The 17,943-nt window shown below is 41.5% G+C and overlaps 1 protein-coding gene across 9 annotated transcripts in view; it reads left to right on the forward strand.

Annotated features, from left to right (window-relative positions):
* The window catches only part of FNIP2 (folliculin interacting protein 2), a gene marked incomplete at its 3' end in the record, with an annotated part of 134,314 nt that overhangs the window by 90,694 nt on the left and 25,677 nt on the right, over window positions 1–17,943 (forward strand). For all 9 annotated transcript variants that reach the window (XM_082727786.1, XM_082727780.1, XM_082727784.1 and 6 more), the window contains 5 exons: window positions 6,479–6,680; window positions 7,006–7,094; window positions 9,439–9,585; window positions 9,702–9,871; window positions 16,194–17,547. In XM_082727786.1, the coding sequence (XP_082583912.1) occupies window positions 6,479–6,680; window positions 7,006–7,094; window positions 9,439–9,585; window positions 9,702–9,871; window positions 16,194–17,547 (1,962 nt within the window). The remainder of the gene's footprint in view (window positions 1–6,478; window positions 6,681–7,005; window positions 7,095–9,438; window positions 9,586–9,701; window positions 9,872–16,193; window positions 17,548–17,943) is intronic.

Here is a 17,943-nt window from a genome sequence, read left to right on the forward strand (position 1 = left end):
GATTATAAAGACAGCATCGAGGTATATTCTGCCTTCATTGCAGTTGAATTTTAGATCTAAAGTTTGGTTGTTTTGCAAAATACACAGTTTGGCTTATTATGATATTATATCAGTAGCTTCCACTTCCTTCTCCCTATAACCCAAAACCTAAAAAGAGAATTAACATCGGTTGTACCTATCACGATTCACATGTTAGTTGTTCAATTTGGTGTGTAGGCTGGTAATCACCGTGTGTAGGGGGTATGTGAGGGTGTAAAGATGATTCAGATATACACCTTCATCTGGGGACCATTAATAGAGGTTATTGACTAGTGGGGTAGACCATACACACATAAATAATAACAATAAAATGTTAAACTATAAATGCCGTGAGCCAGGGTGGGGGGATCATCAAGTGCTTTGGGACTCAGTGAAGGGAGAGAACACTTGCATTGTTAGGTGGGGAGTTGGAGATTCCCTTTTTGGGAGAGATGGTGCTTAAAGGTCAGGCTGAGAGGCAAGGGTCAGGGTGTGTGTATATGATGTGTCGGGCTGCTTGCCTCTCTTCTGTTGTTCTCACAATCCTAGCAAGCTCGACTAAGAGAGAAAAATAGAGCTGCTTCACTCATTGAGGAACTGCTATGTGGTTGGTGGGCTTTGAATAGAATGGTCAGGAGCTTGTAATTTGGTCTGAGAACAGGTCCTACTTCTGCCACTCACTGGGTGTACCGACAGTGAATTAATCTGTGTTCAAAATGTTGCTTCCTCAGAGATTATGCTGATTGAAATAAGTCAAGCAGAGAGAGTCAATTATCATATGGTTTCACTTATTTGTGGAGCATAACAAATAGCATGGAGGACATGGGGAGTTAGAGAGGAGAAGGGAGTTGAGGTGAATCATGAGAGACTATGGACTCTGAAAAACGATCTGAGGGGTTTGAAGTGGTGGGAGTGGGAGATTGGGGTACCAGGTGGTGGGTATTATAGAGGACACAGATTGCATGGAGCACTGGGTGTGGTGCAAAAACAATGAATACTGTTACGCTGAAAATAAATTTAAAAAATAAAAAAGCAAAAACAAAAACAAAGTGTTGCTTCGTCATCAGCAGTATGATCATTGTACTAGTACCAGTCTCACAGTGTTGTTGGGAAAGTTAAATGAGATACAGCAAGTCAAGCCAAGCTAGGATAAGATAAGTAAAGAAAATATTGGTCAGTAGGACTTATTTACAATTATTATTGCCGTCATTATCATTGTCATCATTGCAGTTGTCAGGAGAGGGCATCCCACCATCCTCACTGTCCTTACAACAGCTTCTGTGATTAAAGAGAATGATGAGTCATAGAAGCCTTCCCTTTAGACATTTCTTTACTAAAAATGTTTTTCTATCCCTTCAAGTTTTTTGTTTTTAAAGATTATTTATTTATTTATTTATTTGACAGAAAGAGGCGCAGGTAGGCAGAGCAGCAGGCAGAGGGAGAGGGAGAAGCAGATTCCCCGCTGTGCGGGAAGCCCAATGTGGGGCTCAATCCCAGAACCCTGGGATCATGACCTGAGCCAAAGCAGATGCTTAATCGACTGAGCCACCCAGGTGCCCCCATCCCTTCAGGTTTAAATGCAGAGTTGAGTAGCATTCTTCAATCCACTCCTCTGAAAATTCTTCAGAACTTTAATTTGAATTGAGATGTGGCTTTGGAAACTAAAGAATCTCTACAAAACTTACATCTAAAATAAATATCTTTGGTTCAAAATGAAAATGCAGAATGCCTTTGTTCAAAAAGTGGGGAAGAGTGCTGTTAAAGGTACTAAAATGTAAAGGTTAAAAATATTTTACTTACAAAATTTAATAGAATAATAATGAAATATGAATAAAACATAAACATAAATTGCAATAAATAATATTTTGGTATCATAATTGTATATAATATAATAAATAATGCTATATCTTGTTTTATCATAAGACCTTTCTGGCTTTCTTTTCTATCTTCAGATGTTAGGTTATCAAAATTTATAGTTTTTAGCAACTTTGCTTTCAATTGATATAATTGAAAGCAGCATTAATCACTCTTAGCAAATGCAAGATGGCAAGTAATTTTTTGACAATTTTGTAAGAAAGATCTTTCTGCTGATGTAACCTTTACTGGAACTTTATGGATTATGAAAACACTGGATTAAGTTTCTGATAAACTTTCAAAATATAAATTTCAGTACATCTAGATCTGATGATTCTTGTGGAACAGTTTTTCTAAAAAGGTTTTCGTCTTCACACAAATCCATTTTGTGCAAGGCTGAATTTAATTTTAAATGTAAATTTATACAAACTTCTTTTAATGTCTCCTCTGACATTTTGAGTAATTCATAGAGGTCTTGCAAGCAACTGAAAGTGTCTTCACGAGTTGTATATAATTCAGAATGCCTGTGTTTTCACTATCACTGCATCTTCAATTATAAGGAAAATTAATTTTATTTTATTTTTTTTTTATTTTTTTTTTTTTAAGATTTTATTTATTTATTTGACAGAGAGAGAAATCACAAGTAGGCGGAGAGTCAGGCAGAGAGAGAGAGAGAAGCAGGCTCCCGCTGAGCAAAGAGCCCGATGCGGGGCTCGATCCCAGGACACTGAGATCATGACCTGAGCCGAAGGCAGCGGCTTAATCCACTGAGCCACCCAGGCGCCCCGGAAAATTAATTTTAAAGTGGACTTCCTTATTAATAGTTTATCCGAAGCTTCATATGAAAATAGTAGGATTTTTTTTTCTGTTCGGTACAACAATCTTTACATTTAATTTGTTTCTATGCCTGTACATATTTACTTTGCAGTGTTGCAATAGTTTCTAAAACTGGAGATGATAAACTGAAGAATTCTGGTTATTCCTGGATATGTTTTATTGCAATGTCCACTGTAGGCTCTTTGTGATAATTTACTGTCTTTGGGGCTTGGGGCAGAAAGTTAAATATTTGTGCACACTCTATAGGGACAGATTCCAGTGATGGATGGGTAAGCTAGCCTCACACCGTGGGTCGCACCACTACCCATGCCCTCCCTTTCTCCCGCGGCTGTGGTCACTGCTCTTTCTGCTGCTGCTGTCCCAGCTACCAGTCTGGGCTCCAGTCCCGGCCTTGCTGCCTTGGGGCCTCCTGGCACCCTGGGCTTTTCAGACATGTGGGTGTGTGCCTAACTGCTCAGCCAGTTGCTCATCGTCTGGGTTGCATGCCCTTAGGCCTGAGCCCACTGTGTACTCTGCAGCCTGGTGTCTTCACTGCTCACTCAAATGCTTCATTGTCCCATCAGATTTCACTTCCAGAATACAGGCTGAAAGATAAAATTACTAAGAATCCGAGATGGTAGCTGCAAAGCATTACATCAAGCCTGGAGCCCATCTGGGAACAGGGCTCTGGGGGAGTGGGGTCTCATGCCCAGGAAGCTGGCACACAGAGAATGTAAGTGCGGCTGATATTTTGAATTGATCACTACGCCTGTGAAGATCCCTTCATTTAAAGATGTTGCAGTTGATCTCTTACTTTTGGCAGGTATGCAGGTAGGAAAATTTTTGATGTGAGACAAAAGAATAGCAGGTACCAGAAATATGATTGCCTCTGGCTTTGAGAGAAAATCCACAGTAATCAGAAACTTCCTAAGAGAGAGGCAAAAGGGAAGATTTCACAGTCCTGAACAGTTAGTCCCACACTGGATACTCCTGTCTCCAGACCCCCTGCTGTGCTGAGTGGTAAATTTTGGCTACTGGATAGGGAGTCATTTGGGGCATTTGCCAGCTGGTAGGGAAGTATCGCCTATAATAGAAGAGAAACTGCAAAGATTTCATCCCTTAGTGAGGCGACAGAAACCCTAAAGTACTCACAGGAGCTTTTGATTTGGATTATTATATTGAACCAACCATACAAAGTTGCTGCAGGTTTGTTCTCAGACCTACAAAAATGGCAGTTTCCTATGTTCCAATATAATACATAGATTCAGATGAAGTTCAAAGCTGACAAAAACAATTAGACTAAGCCTGATATCAATTATAAGTCCTGATATCAATTATAAATTCTTGAGATTACTTAAATAATCACAGTTTTTGCTTTGCTTATGATCTTGAGGTAAAAGTAATACATGTAAATGCTTATCCGTAAGTGTCAGCAAAATGCTATTTGATTTTTTTGTAAGGAGAAAGCTTAAGTATGTAGCAGGGGTCTTTCCTTGACTTGAAGTCCTGCCAGCTGACGTGATCACTCCCAGCTCTTTCTTCTGAGTGCTGCAGCTGGCAGGGTGCACCTGATGGTGTGAAGACCGGAAGACAGATCAGACACAGGGCACGGACCCTGCTCGTTTCCAACATCCAGAAACAAGCCTAGCTTAGAAGACAGAAACCCTGGGTTCTAGCTCCAACATTGTTACTGAGAAGTTTTCTATTCCTGAGGCAAGTTAATGACTCACTCTGCCTCAGTTCCCACATTTGCAGAAAGGCCTGTGTGCCTTACATGGTGACTTGAGGGTGAAGAGATGACATATTGGGTTGCATACTCAAGTGTTTTAAAACATTTTGAAACATTCTTTCATTGTGGAATAATTTTAAAAATATAATCATAATACTCTGTGAACTGATGTATTCTGGTTTGTGAGACTATAGAATGAAGCTCAGTTGCTTTGGAATTCGGTAGGCAGAGATAGAGCAAAGCGAGGAAGAGCTATCCACATTGTTGTAGCTATGGAAGTTTTTCAGAAATGCAGTAGGTGGCACTCTCTGCTACATTAAGATAGAGTCAGCTATTGTTTATGAGAGATGGTGCATAAACTTGCATAGGGTTAAGTGTTTATTACAATTTCATTATTAAGGACCATGTTGGCTGAAGATGAATGGACTGAAACAGTCATTTTACTTTCAAAAAAGAGGAAAAATAGATGCCAGACCAAAAAAAAAAAGTGTTGCAAGAAAATGTTGGCCATATATAAGCTCAGAACTTCCTATATAAAATAGAAATAAACTGGTGCAAAAAACAAAGTTATACTACAGTTATTTTGGGAAGGACGAATATTCACCATATGAAATTTCACTGTACGAAATTAAGTAAAATTCTAAGAGAGGCTCAAGATTTTTTTTATTCTGATGAGCAGATGATTAAGATCTAGGAATTTTTCGGAAAAAACTGTTGATGGTTTACTAGAGTGCACAGCATTTACAAGCACCTGGAGATCATGTCCTGCCCATGGCATGTCTGTTAGTGAGAGCCTGTTACTGATTTATCAACCACATCTCCATCTCGGGAATCTTGCTTAAAGTTGAGAATAAAACAATAGCATGTCCTTTCTGAGCTTAGAACAAGATGTCTCTCTCCTTTTCTTCAAAAGTAAAATGGCTTTCCTGACCATAAAACATCTGATGTATGCGTGTTTTCAAAGCTATGGATATGTGAAAATCACAGTAACGTTACAGACTGTGAGTAGTAGAGCAGCAAATAAGTTTAAGATCAGGAGTATGGAGGCCTTGAGTCCTGCCAAGCATAAGTAATTGTTCTGTGGTAGTTTGTGGTAAAGAAAACAGAGGAAGTAGTACCCTCCCATATTCAGTGGAGATCCGAGACTAAATGGTGACAGTCGGTGAGAAAGAAAGTTAATTGTATTTACCTCCTGTGTGCTAGACAAAGTGCTTTCATGTGCGATGTATTATGGACTTTGCTTTTGGTATCTTTGTACAAAAAAAAAAATTATTTTCACTTTTGTTATTAGTAGCTATGTGGTAGTGCTGGTTTTTCAGAATAGTTCTGTAAGAGACAGGGTTAGACTGTATTTCTGAGTCTTACCCCTTAAGACAGATTGAGAACATACCCATAATTTACTGGTTTCATGATTCTCTTATCATAGAAGCAGAGTCTCTCAAAAGAATCTTAAGTTTTTTTGAGACATTGACTACCCAGCCGAGAGATATGTCTTTCTGCTTGGGGGATTTCCCAGAGAGTTTAATCAATTGCATGGCTTAATCTGAACATTTACCGGACTTACTTCATCTAATGGTTTTAATAGCCTTGGGAAAGTAAGCCTCAACCACAAGTAAATTTCCAAACATGATGCACTGGTTTAACAGAAAACCACAGGATCATTTCCCTTCTAATGTTCCTGTCTATTGGTATCTCTTAACCAAAACAAAGGGCCTATGTTTTGAGTGACCAGATATATCTCCCTGCTCTCTAAATACCACCAGTCCGATGTGAAATAATCCAAGGGAAAAAGACTAAGAGCCTAACAGGAGGACATTTGAAATTACTTTTAGGTTTTATTTACACTTCTTTTCATGTTAGAAAATAACATGTGGCAAGTTGATGTTTTCATTTATCATGACAGAGAATTAGAGAAGAGAATGAATTGGAAGCAGACAAACTCTTGGTTAAGACTCTGGGTGTTCTGGGTTCACATTCTGAATGTCATCCCCTGGCATTACAGTTTATCCTCAATGCAATTCTTGGAGGCATGGCAACTTTTCAAACTTCTTTTTCCTTCAGGTCAACGGATGAGACATTCAGCCTAGCTGAAGAAACCTGCAGTTCTAATCCAGCCATAGTTCGGAGGAAGAAAATTGCCATAAGCATCATCTTTTCCCTGTGTGAGAAAGAAGAGGCACAAAGGAATTTCCAGGACTTCTTTTTTTCTCATTTTCCCTTGTTTGAATCTCACATGAACAGGTTGAAGAGTGCCATTGAAAAGGTAATAAGAATGTAGTTCTAGTGTCAAATAGAGACATGATCATGGCACTTTAAGGTGGTTAACTTCTCATGGTTTATGTATCCGATCACTTCTTTAGAGAAGTTAAATTGTCTGCAACAGTAATAGACCCTTAGGCATGTTGATATCAGATATCAGATACTATAGTATTTTAGGAAAGGAGATCACTTCTTCGTGATGCCTGAAATCATTACCACAGTGAATGTCTTGATTATAATATTATTTTATTAATAAAATCCCAGTAGTGGACAGTTACAAAGGAATCTCTTCTCAGAGAGCAATTTGGTTTGTTTTCTCTTCCATGTAGGCCATGATCTCCTGCAGAAAGATAGCAGAATCGAGTCTGCGTGTCCAGTTCTACGTCAGCCGTCTGATGGAAGCTCTGGGAGAATTCAGGTGTGTTGGCAGCGTCTGGCAAATCCCTGAAGGTAGCTTGTAAGTGGCCGTAGCCATGGCAGCCATGGATCTGGGGATACCCAGAGACCCACTTGGAAGAATTGTGGGACTAGCAGTTAGTACACTCACTTTGGTAGCTCCTTCCCCCAAGATGGAAATCCAGAACAACTGGAGGAAAAAGTTTGGGTTACTCCCCACTGTGTAATCCACACTGCTGCCTGTCATCCAGTCCTTGACTGCTTTTAACAGGATGAATAGAGAAAACTAATATTTAGGTGTTTCTTACAAGCCTGTTCATTATTTCATGTCCTCCTCACAAAAGCCCTAGGAATAAGCACTAAAAACTAGCCCCATGGTACAGATGTGGAAACATGGATTCAGGGCTGCTTATCCACAGGGTAGCTGGAGAATATCTATGTCAGGGATGTAGATCTTCCAGTCAGCCAGGACGATCTGTGTTTCTACCCAGTGTCCTCTCCTCAGTGTCCTGGTCTGAACCACAATTGTGTGTCTTCATTTTCAGTTTCTCATTCATGATCTTTGTATTCTGGAGACTGGTTTTCTATAGTCCTTGCTCCTAATATCTGGATAGGAAGGTGTAGTATAGGGGGTGGGATTCTCCTTCACCGTGCTGAGCTGGGATTCTCACACCATTTTGCTGAGCCAGTTTCTCGATGGGGAGTGGAATCACACTCCAAATGGGTCATGAGCTAATGAGCCAAACTGTTATTCTGTAACTGAAGCATAAAAATATTTTTTGTAGTTCTTAGAATTTTAGAACACTTTCTTGATGCTTAAGGTGAATTCTATAATGCTTCTTGGAGCAAAATCCCCAGTAGTTTTCGAACCCTGGGTTATATGTATAAAGTACTCAAATAACACATAAGTCATTATCTGGTGATTGTCAAGACCTAAGTCATATAGTTGAGAAATAGGGTGAAGTTGTCCTAATTTAATGAAAGTATTAATTTTTCAGAGGTCAAGAATCTGAAAATACAGAGCCAGAGAACCTCACTTATTCATAGACCAGTCTTATTCTTACTTCAGTGATCTACCTCTCCAGAAATGGGACAAAAAAAAGTGTTACCAATTGGAGAACTTAGTTTTAGTAAAGAAATTCCTGTTCCATGTGACTGTAACTTGTCCTTGCTACCTAACTCAGCAAACATTTTTTGGCCAAGGTGGAATTCTATTGTGTCTCAATTCTTTTAGGCACACAGCTAGACTCTTGATCTTAGCCAAAAGGCCGAGAACCGATAGGCACACAGCTAGAAAACCAAATCAGAATATGTCTCAGCTCTTTTCATTTGAAGTGGATGTATTCTCCAGTGGAGATCCTAAGCTAAGTTAATGTGTTCTTTGGAAAAACACTGTGCATCATGACCTCGCAATAGAACCCTTGGCACCAGGTGTTGGGAGACCTGAAGTCCTCCTGACCTTGTTGTTCAAGCTTTTATGCAAGTAACTTAATTTCTTTAGGCCTGTTTCTGAATCTGTAAAGTGATAGAGCCATATTAGTCAGTTTTGGTAATAGCTTATAGTTCTAAGAATTTGATTCTGTTAGTGCTTATAAAAACTTGGCATATATTATAGTGAAGAAGAGCCACTTACATAATTTTTCCATTTTTGAAATGAATAGAGTGCTTTGGTTTAGAGAACTAAAGCACCAAATTGGGAGCGTTGAGTTGCCTTTAGTCACATTTTTGATGTAGTGTATACTCTCCTTCTTCCTTGATTTCTTTACTATAAGAAAAGCCGTCAGGACTCGTGGGTGGCTCAGTCAGTTAAGTGTCTGCCTTCGGCTTAAGTCATGATCCTAGGATCCTGGGATCAAGTTGCGCCTCGGGCTTCCTGCTCAGTGGGGAATCTGCTTTTCCCTCTGCCTGCTGCTACCCCTGCTTATGTGCACTCTTTCTCTCTCTCTCTGTGACAAACAAATAAATAAAATCTTTTTTAAAAAAATGGTCGTAAAGTTCTATACTAGGTATTGTGAAAATAAATTGCTTTAAAAATGAATATTTTATATCACGGGTTAGTATACCTTTTCTGAAAAGTGCCTCTGTCATAGTTACTCAACTTTGCCATTATGCAAAAGCAGCGACAGAGAATATGTAAATAGGTGAGCATGGCTACGTCCCAATAAAATGTTGTTTACGAGAAAGGAGGTGGTCAGATTTGGCTTGTGGATCACAGCTGGCTGATCCCTGACTTATATACTGCTTGAATCCCTTAAAGGCTGCATAGATTCACATTATTGTTTTCTTCTTTATTCCTTTATGAAGAGATTATGATCACCCAAAATGATAGCTGTGACAGTTTTGTATATCCCTTTTCTCTTCTCTAGAGGAACAATCTGGAACTTGTATTCTGTTCCAAGGATAGCCGAACCTGTATGGCTTACCATGATGTCCAGCACTTTGGAAAAAACCCAGCTATGCCAGCGCTTTCTCAAGGAATTCACACTTCTGATAGAACAGATCAACAAAAACCAGTAAGTGTCAACTCTGGAGCCTCGGGTGCAGCTTCCGTGGTCAGTGTATATACTGCACGTGACATGCTGCTTCCTACATGGGCTCATGTGGTGGTATTTTCTTCCATTTCTCCAAGGTTTTTTGCTGCCTTACTGACTGCAGTGTTAACCTACCACCTGGCTTGGGTACCGACCGTCATGCCTGTTGATCATCCTCCCATTAAAGCCTTCTCAGAGAAACGCACCTCTCAGTCCGTGAACATGCTGGCCAAGACACATCCGTATAACCCTCTCTGGGCACAGCTGGGTTAGTACCTATTCAGAGACTTGATGGGAGGGAATGGAGAAAATGCTCCCGTTTTTTTGTGAATATTGGCTCTCCATCCTGGCAATGCAGGAGATGTCATTGGATGGACAGAAAATAGGAGATTGGCCCACAGATTCTAGTTGTTTAAGTCTGTTCCTCTCCTTCCTGCTGCTGGCAGCTTTGTTGTGCTCTGCCGAAGCACAGTACAGGCAAACGGTTCTACCAGACGACAGCGGCAGCTCACCCTGGAGCAGGGTTTCTTAAGCTTGGCCTTGTTGATGTTTGGACCAGATAATTCTTTTGGGACAGGGTTGGGGGGAGGGGGGATGGAAGGGGGTCCATCTTGTGTATTATTGTAGGATGTTTAGCACTGTTCACTAGCTTCCAGTGAAGAATCCTTCAGAGTTACGACCATCAGAAGTTTCTCCAGACATTGTTCTTGGGCAGCAAGACATTCCTTGGCTGAGAACCACTGCTCTCAAGGATGGACTCAATAGGAAAAAAAAAAAAATAGGAGAAAAAAGAAAGTAGTGCACTAAATTTTACTGCCTTTATAAGTTTAGCTTAAGTTAGGAACCTTGTCTTTCTCTACACAATGAGTTAGTGGTGCTTATTTCCTTAAGCTTCGTTCTTAAGCATGGTATAGGAACCTAATTCTTGGGCATATTTGGTTATAGAATTTGGGACTTGTGACATCAAAGTGGCCTCCCTGGGTTCATGTGCAGAACAGGTCTACCCTGGGATCACTCACTCATCAAACATAGAGAATGACAAAGTTATACTTGCTACTCACTGTGGTCCAGATCTTATGCTAGGTGCCAGGGACATGGCTTAGCATTGGGAAGCTAGTATCCTAATGGAGGTGGCAGATTTGTATTCAGATAGTCTCACAACATCCTGATTACTCCTTTGATAGAAATGTGTAGAAGGATGCAAGAGAGAGACAGTATAGTGTGGAGGTTAAGAGCAAGGGAGCCAGAGCCAGACTGTATAAATCAAATCCAGTCTCCATGGGCAAGTGACTTAAGCTCTCTGTGCCTCAGTTTCTTCATTTGTAAAATGGGATGAAATGTTTGCTGTGGAAATTAGTTCTACATAGAGTACTTTTGTTATTTATGCTGCTGGTCAGAATATTGACATAGACGGGCACCAAGAGACAGAGTTAGGGGTTGGAGGGTATTTTCAAGGAAAGCATACTTAAGGAAATGTTTAAATGACATCTTCAGAAATACAGACAAGGGAGGCACACTCTAGTAGAAAATAGCATGTTGTAATAACAATAATGAAAGCTGACATTGTGAGCCAATCATTGTTTTTAGTGCTTTTTACATGTATTAGTTAATCAGATTCTCATTCCAAACCTATTACTATTGTCCTCACATTATAGATAATAAAGATGTCTTACTCTTGTATCCTGGATATAAGAAAGAGAAAATTTGTCTCACAGATAGTGGATAATAGGTACATGTTAACTGAATTAAAGAATTTATGGATGTTAAAAATGGATTTAACATTTATTTGAGAGAGTGTAAGAGAGAGCATGAGAGGGGAAAGTGTCAAAGAGAGAAGCAGACTCCCCGCTGAGCAGGGAGCCCCATGCGCGACTTGATCCTGGGACTCCAGGATTATGACCTGAGCCAGAGGCAGTCACTTAACCACATGAGCTACCCAGGTGCCCCTGGAACAATAGTCCTGAAAAAATGTAGTATCATTAAGTGGCAAAGGGAAGGGGGCTTGATGTTAAGGAAACATGGTGTTCCATGCTGCTGGGTCACCCATTTAAAAACAATGCTAATTAAGCAGTTTGCATTTAATTAGATAAATGTATTTATAATTAGACATGGGTCTCATTTAAATTTAACTAATAGAGAGCCATTAATTCCCTGTGTTCAGTATAACAAGGCAAAGTCCCCTTCCCATGGTCTCACAGTCCTGTAGTAGATCATGTATTATTTTTTTTAAATATTTTATTTATTTATTGAGAGAGGGAACACGAGTGCACTCACTCATGAGTGGGGGAAGTAGGGAAAGAGGGAGAGAGAGAATCCCAAGCAGAGTCCCCACTGAGCTCCAGGCCCAACACAGGACTTGATCTTACGATCTTGAGATCATGACCTGAGCTGAAATCAAGAGTCAGACACTTAAGCAACTGAGCCGTAAGTCATGTATTATTGAAAGTTTCCAATCCTTCCCACCCCTAGACAATCCACCTAGGGTTTGGCTGTTGATGAGCAGTGTGAGAGGGGCTAAGACCCTTGCACAGAGTCATGTGGTAAAGCCAAATATAAATGATGGTTGAGTTTCCATTATTACCGAAAATCAAGAGGCTTCAGTAATTTGATAGGAGAGTGCTTCCAATTATTATTATTTCCATTAAATATCAAGTCACAGTAAAGAAGAAAATATAAATTTCTGGGAACATACAATGATGTGGATGTAGTTTTAATCCAGGTTCTTAAGTAATAGAAAGGACTTTATCTTGAATTATTTCCAAGGCTTATCTGAGTGCTTGCCAGGACCGGTACCACTGCTATGCCCACTTCTGCCTGCCTCCCTGGCAATTTCAGGGAAGGGAGGAGAAAAGCTGGAAGCACCCAGCGTTTGGGCCCTTTCACACCCTCCCTGGCTTACTCTCCGGGAGCTCCTCCCCACCTCTGCCTCACAGGAGCCCTCTGCACATGGGCTTTCTAAAGGGATCACCAGACATTGGTGGCTTGTAGAAGCAATTTAGTGCGTCAAAAAAGCATTCAAAAGGGTCAATATAGTAGAACGTATCAGAGTAACACATACACTGTTTTGTAAAATATTTCTTTCAGAGGGTGAGTGAGGCTTTGGTATAAATGCATTTCTCTCTTGGGATGGGTAGGCGTAGTTTGAAAGCCACTTTCTTTCGCCACTGTTGAAGGAGTTCCGTGTGGGTCTCTTTTATGATACTAATGACCTCAAGAATATGTGGAAATGCAAAGCAGCTTTTCTCCTCATAAAACATCTGGGATTGTTGGTTTTAATTAATGTAAGTAAAAATGTTGGAAATTTTTCATTTTCTGCTGAAGTTTAAGTTGTATTTTTCAGAATGCAGTGGAATTAGACTACACATCAATATATATGAATTGTCTGTATGATAGGGAGAAAATCCCCACCTGCTCAGAAATTAAACAACCCATTTAAATAACCCAAAAGCCAAGGTATACTTCACGAGAGAAATTAGAAGATAGGTTGGACTAAATAATAATAAAGATACAGTAAATGACCATGTATGGGATTGGGGAGACTGTGAAAAGGGAACTTTATTGCATATACACATTTATTAGAAGTTCGTCTTGGAGTAAGTGGCCTTTTAAAACTGTCTCAGTTTCTCCCCCGTCTGCTCCTGCCTCCACATTCCCCACCTCTCCCACCGCCTCTCCATGTACCACCCCCTCTTTACAGCTCTAAATTCTCAGTTTCCCAGCTTTCTAGTTTCTGTCTTTTCACCATCCCCTCGATACCTTTTCTTGTCACCTCTTCATCCCCCTCTGTAACTGCTCCCCCTTCACTTATTTGCATACCTCTTCCACCTCTTTCTGCTTCTCTCAGGTTCTCTGCTATTTGTACCTCTCCACTGCCCGCCTCTTCTCTCTCTCCTTCTAACCCTTTTCTCTGTCTTGCCCTCCTCTTTCTGGACTTCCCTCTCTGTTCTCTGGGCCAGCTGTGTCTCTCCCCCCACCTGCTCTTCTCTTCTTCTCGCTCCTTCCCACTCCCTCCTGCTCCTTCCTGCTGGTGCCCTTTTGAGTCCTTCCCTTCCGGTCTCTCCTCTCCCCAACCCAGGGCCCTTCCTGCTTCCCTGCACTCTCTGCCTTTAGCTTCTCTTTCACCTGAAGATACTCTTTTGTACCCCTTTCCCCCCACTCTGTCTTACTCTCATTTTCTCTCTTTTTAAAAGTTGTTTTCATTTTATTTTTTTATTTCTTAAAGATTTTATTTATTGGGGTGCCTAGGTGGCTCAGTCGTTAAGCATCTGCCTTCAGGTCATGATCTGAAGGTCCTGGGATGCAGCCCCATATCAGGCTCCCTGCTCAGAGGGAGACCACCTCTTCCTCTCCTTCTCTCCCTGCTTGTGTGTGTTCCCTCTTTTGCTGTGTCTCTCTCTGTCAAATAAATAAATAAAAATTAAAAATATAATTTTTTTTTTTTAATTTGTGAAAGAGAGAGAGAGAGAATGCACAGGCAGACAGAGGGAGAAGCAGGCTCTGTGCTGAGCGAGGAACCCAATGTAGGGACTTGTCCCAGATCCCAGGACCCTGGGATCATGACCCAAGCAGAAGGCAGATGCTTAACCAACTGAGCCATCCAAGCACACCTTAAATTTATATTTTAAATTGTGATTTTTAAAAAAGCCCTAACATAACATTTGCCATCTTAACCATTTCTAAGTTCAGTTGTGTTGTTTATTCTCACTGTTGTGCAACTTCTTCATTTTGCAAAATTATACTCATGAAAACAAATGAATCTACTTTGAAATTAGTAGCTTTGTCAGCCCAGGGACTCAAAAGTTGTCTTCCAGTTCAGGATCCTGTAAATCTTTAATATTATAGGTCTGTTATTTAAATGATGCATTATTTTATGAAAGTTGACCCTAAAATAAAAACACAGTTTCCACACAACATTGCTGTTATTGCTTCATATAGTTTAATTATTATAAATTCTATTTTAATAGCTTTCCTTGTTTTCTCTTTTTCTTTATGAGTTTTAATGTTAACTGCATTGCTAAAAAATAATATTGTCATTCTTAGTGGCCTTTCTTTGTGATTCTTTTGTACCAGGTCTCAGATATGTAATAGTTATCGTTTTTATTAACATGAGACTGATTTAGCAAGCATGCCCCAGGCATTCCTGAGATGACTCTGACACCGTGCAGCAGTGAGCAGTCAGGAAGGTTTTCTCAAACAGAAATACTCGTCCTAGCATCAGACTTCAGTCTTGAGCTATTCTTTTAAATTCTTGAGTTGTCAGTTGCAAAAGCCTCAAAGATAAAACTCTGCTAGCTTGTAGTCTTTTTTATAGACAGAATCCTTTAAAGTCAGCTGTGTCCTGCCCTTTGCATGTGGTCAGGAGCAGTAGTCTTACACTAGGGACCACTCTCCAGAGCAGGTACTTCCTAATGGTTCCTGTCACTTTTTCCTGTTGTAGTCTATTGATTTAGTTAGTTTTATCTAGTATATGCCCTTATAAAAATGCATTCCCTCCTCTCTAGATGCATTCCTCAGATGAGTTTAACCTCCTGAGTTCTTATTTATAACTGTAGCCATGTAACCTTCTTTCCTTTATTTAATATCTTTTCACGTTTTGATTTATTCCAGCCTTCTAATCATTCCCATAATAGTTTCTAGCTCAGGACTGATTATACAGAGGCACAAACAAAATGAAACACTTAGCATTGTGCCTACGCAGTGAGTAAATGTTGGCTTTTTGTTATTATGGTCAGTGTTATTATTAAAGCATCAAATGTACAACTTATCAAATGTAATAAGCAGATTATCAAATGCAATATTTCAATAAGCACTTAAATACTTTTGATGCAAAGCTTATACTGCTGGGCTCATCGACACATTTGCCTTACTTGGCCTTCTTCTACCTTAAGCTAAATTTTTGAGGTTCATTAGGTAGTTTTTAATCAGCTTGTCAGGATATAACTTATGGGACATATTTTCATCCAGTAGAATTGTCATGTGAAGTAATAGAAAATAGATTCATTTTTCATGACTAATTGATTTCTTCTTAATCAGAAGAATCAGATTGATTCTGCTTGGGGTGTGTGTATGTGTGTGTGTGTGTGTGTGTGTATTGAGGGAATTTGGAGCAGTCCTTTTCATTAAGTATTTTGAATTGATGCACTGCACTTTTGTTCAGAGATCCCTGAATTTGGATTTTACCCCAAGGCCTATTGTCCTGGAATTCTTCTGGAAAAAAAAAAAGAAATCTCATCATACTAATTTCTACTTTACAGTATTTGGTTTGGTCCCATGTTGAGGCTGCTGGCTTTAGAGGGAGCTGGCCAGTCCAGTGAGCTGCTGGGAAGACCTGACAAGCACAGGAAGGGGCTGTGTATACCAGTGCTATACCCATGCCCCGAGAGTGGTGGGCCTTAGCCTTTCCAGGCACACTTCCCATTAGAGAGGCAACACTGCAACATGGTCATTACCCAGTTTTTGCCTCAGTTTGTGTGGAGAAGCAACTCTAATTTGGGAGTGTGAGTTGTCTCTCCTTCTCTCATAAAGGCTGACATATCCATGACCTGCCTTGCCCCAGATGACTTTGACTTTGTGTCTGTTTTGCTCTATAGGTGATCTTTACGGAGCCATTGGCTCTCCAGTGAGGCTGACTCGCACCGTTGTGGTGGGGAAGCAGAAGGATTTGGTCCAACGCATACTTTATGTCCTGACCTACTTTCTCCGTTGCTCGGAGCTGCAAGAGAACCAGCTGACCTGGAGTGGGAATCACGGTGAAGGTGACCAGGTGTTAAACGGGAGCAACATCACCACAGCCTTGGAGAGGGGAGAGGTAGAGGAGTCTGAGTATGTGGTGGTCACGGTGAGAAGTGAGCCTGCTCTCCTTCCCCCTCTCCTGCCACCTACTATGGCTGAGGGAAGGAGCCCCAGGTCTGAGGGGCTGGGTGTATCCCCAGAGGGCACTGACATTAGAGACCTGTGTTCCAAACCTGACAAAGAAGGAAACAAAAGGCCAGAGCAGAGCTCTCAGGCCTGCAGCATGGGATTCCAAGAGCCAGCCTTGGACAGCTCTTGGGAACCTCAGGGCACATTTTATGGGGAGGAAGAAAGTGAAAACGAGGCACGAGGAGATGGCTCTTCAAGACAGTCCAGCTGTGCAAGGCAAGAGGCAGGCGTGAAGATCAGCCAGCAGACTGTCAGTGAGGAGTTGAGAAGGGAGATGCCTAAGAAACTCACAGACCGGTCAGCAGCCTGGCCTTGCCCTGAGAGACATTCCTGGGAGAAACCTCCCTTAGAAAAGGTTACTTTCCAGATTGGAAGCTCCGTATCTCCAGAGTCTGACTTGGAAAGCCGCACCAAAAAAATGGAGAAGCGGCTAACGGCCTGTAGACATTATCCAGAATTAGGCTGCCATTCCTCAGCTACGTCCGGGATGACCACGGACATGCCTCAGGACCCACCGGTTTCTAGGTGCTCCTTCACACCTGGCTTCCAGAAAAATTTCCACTGTCGTCAGAGTCTATCCTGTGAGAGGAATGAAGGTGAATTTGAGAGGGATTTTGCTGAGGACAGAGGCATGAAAACTGAGGTGGTAGCAGATGCTACCGGGCAGCCCGGCCGGTCTGCTGACTCGCTGGCACCTGACGGCAGTGCGCCAGGAACTAGAACGAGGATGCTGGAGAAACCAAGACATTTGCACTTGAAGGATACAGAAGGACCTTTGATACAGCCTGTTCCAAGCAAGTGTTCACAGCAGGACTCTGGCTTCTCGGGCACTGCAGATGTCCCCTGTGGGGATGCCGACAGGAAGGCCAACTTCAGGATGGAGGGAGACATTCCCAGAAATGAAAGCTCAGACAGTGCACTTGGAGACAGTGATGAGGAAGCATGTGCTTCAGCCTCGCTGAATCTAGAGCACAGCGATGACCGGACTGAAGGGTCCTTGGAAGTGGAGCTGCCTCTGCCAAGGTAACACTGGCAGGTGGGGAAGCTGAGGGAACTGGGCTCTGATACCGTTTTCTCCTGACTTAACGTGCATGAACACATTAGCTGCTGGCGGCTGTTTCACCCGTAACAGGTGTTATCCCTCAGAGTATGAGCAGTGTCATCAACCCGATGCACACAGCTTCAAGCCCACCCTTTCTTCCAGGATGATCAGTGGCCTGGTGCATCTGAGCTCTCTGAGTGAGGCGGCAAGTTGTTGCCATTGCAACTGCTGTGGCATTTGGGAAGCTAAAGGATGCCGTGGGGGTGAGGGTGGGGAGCAGAAGTTTTAATTTTCTGTCATCGGAGTAAAAGTGAGGTGGCTGGCAGCAGATGCCTTGCATCCAAGGTGGTGGATTACCCTCGCTGTGTGACTTCTCT

Source organism: Mustela nivalis, assembly GCF_964662115.1.
Source record: "Mustela nivalis genome assembly, chromosome: 4".
NCBI lineage: Eukaryota > Metazoa > Chordata > Mammalia > Carnivora > Mustelidae > Mustela > Mustela nivalis.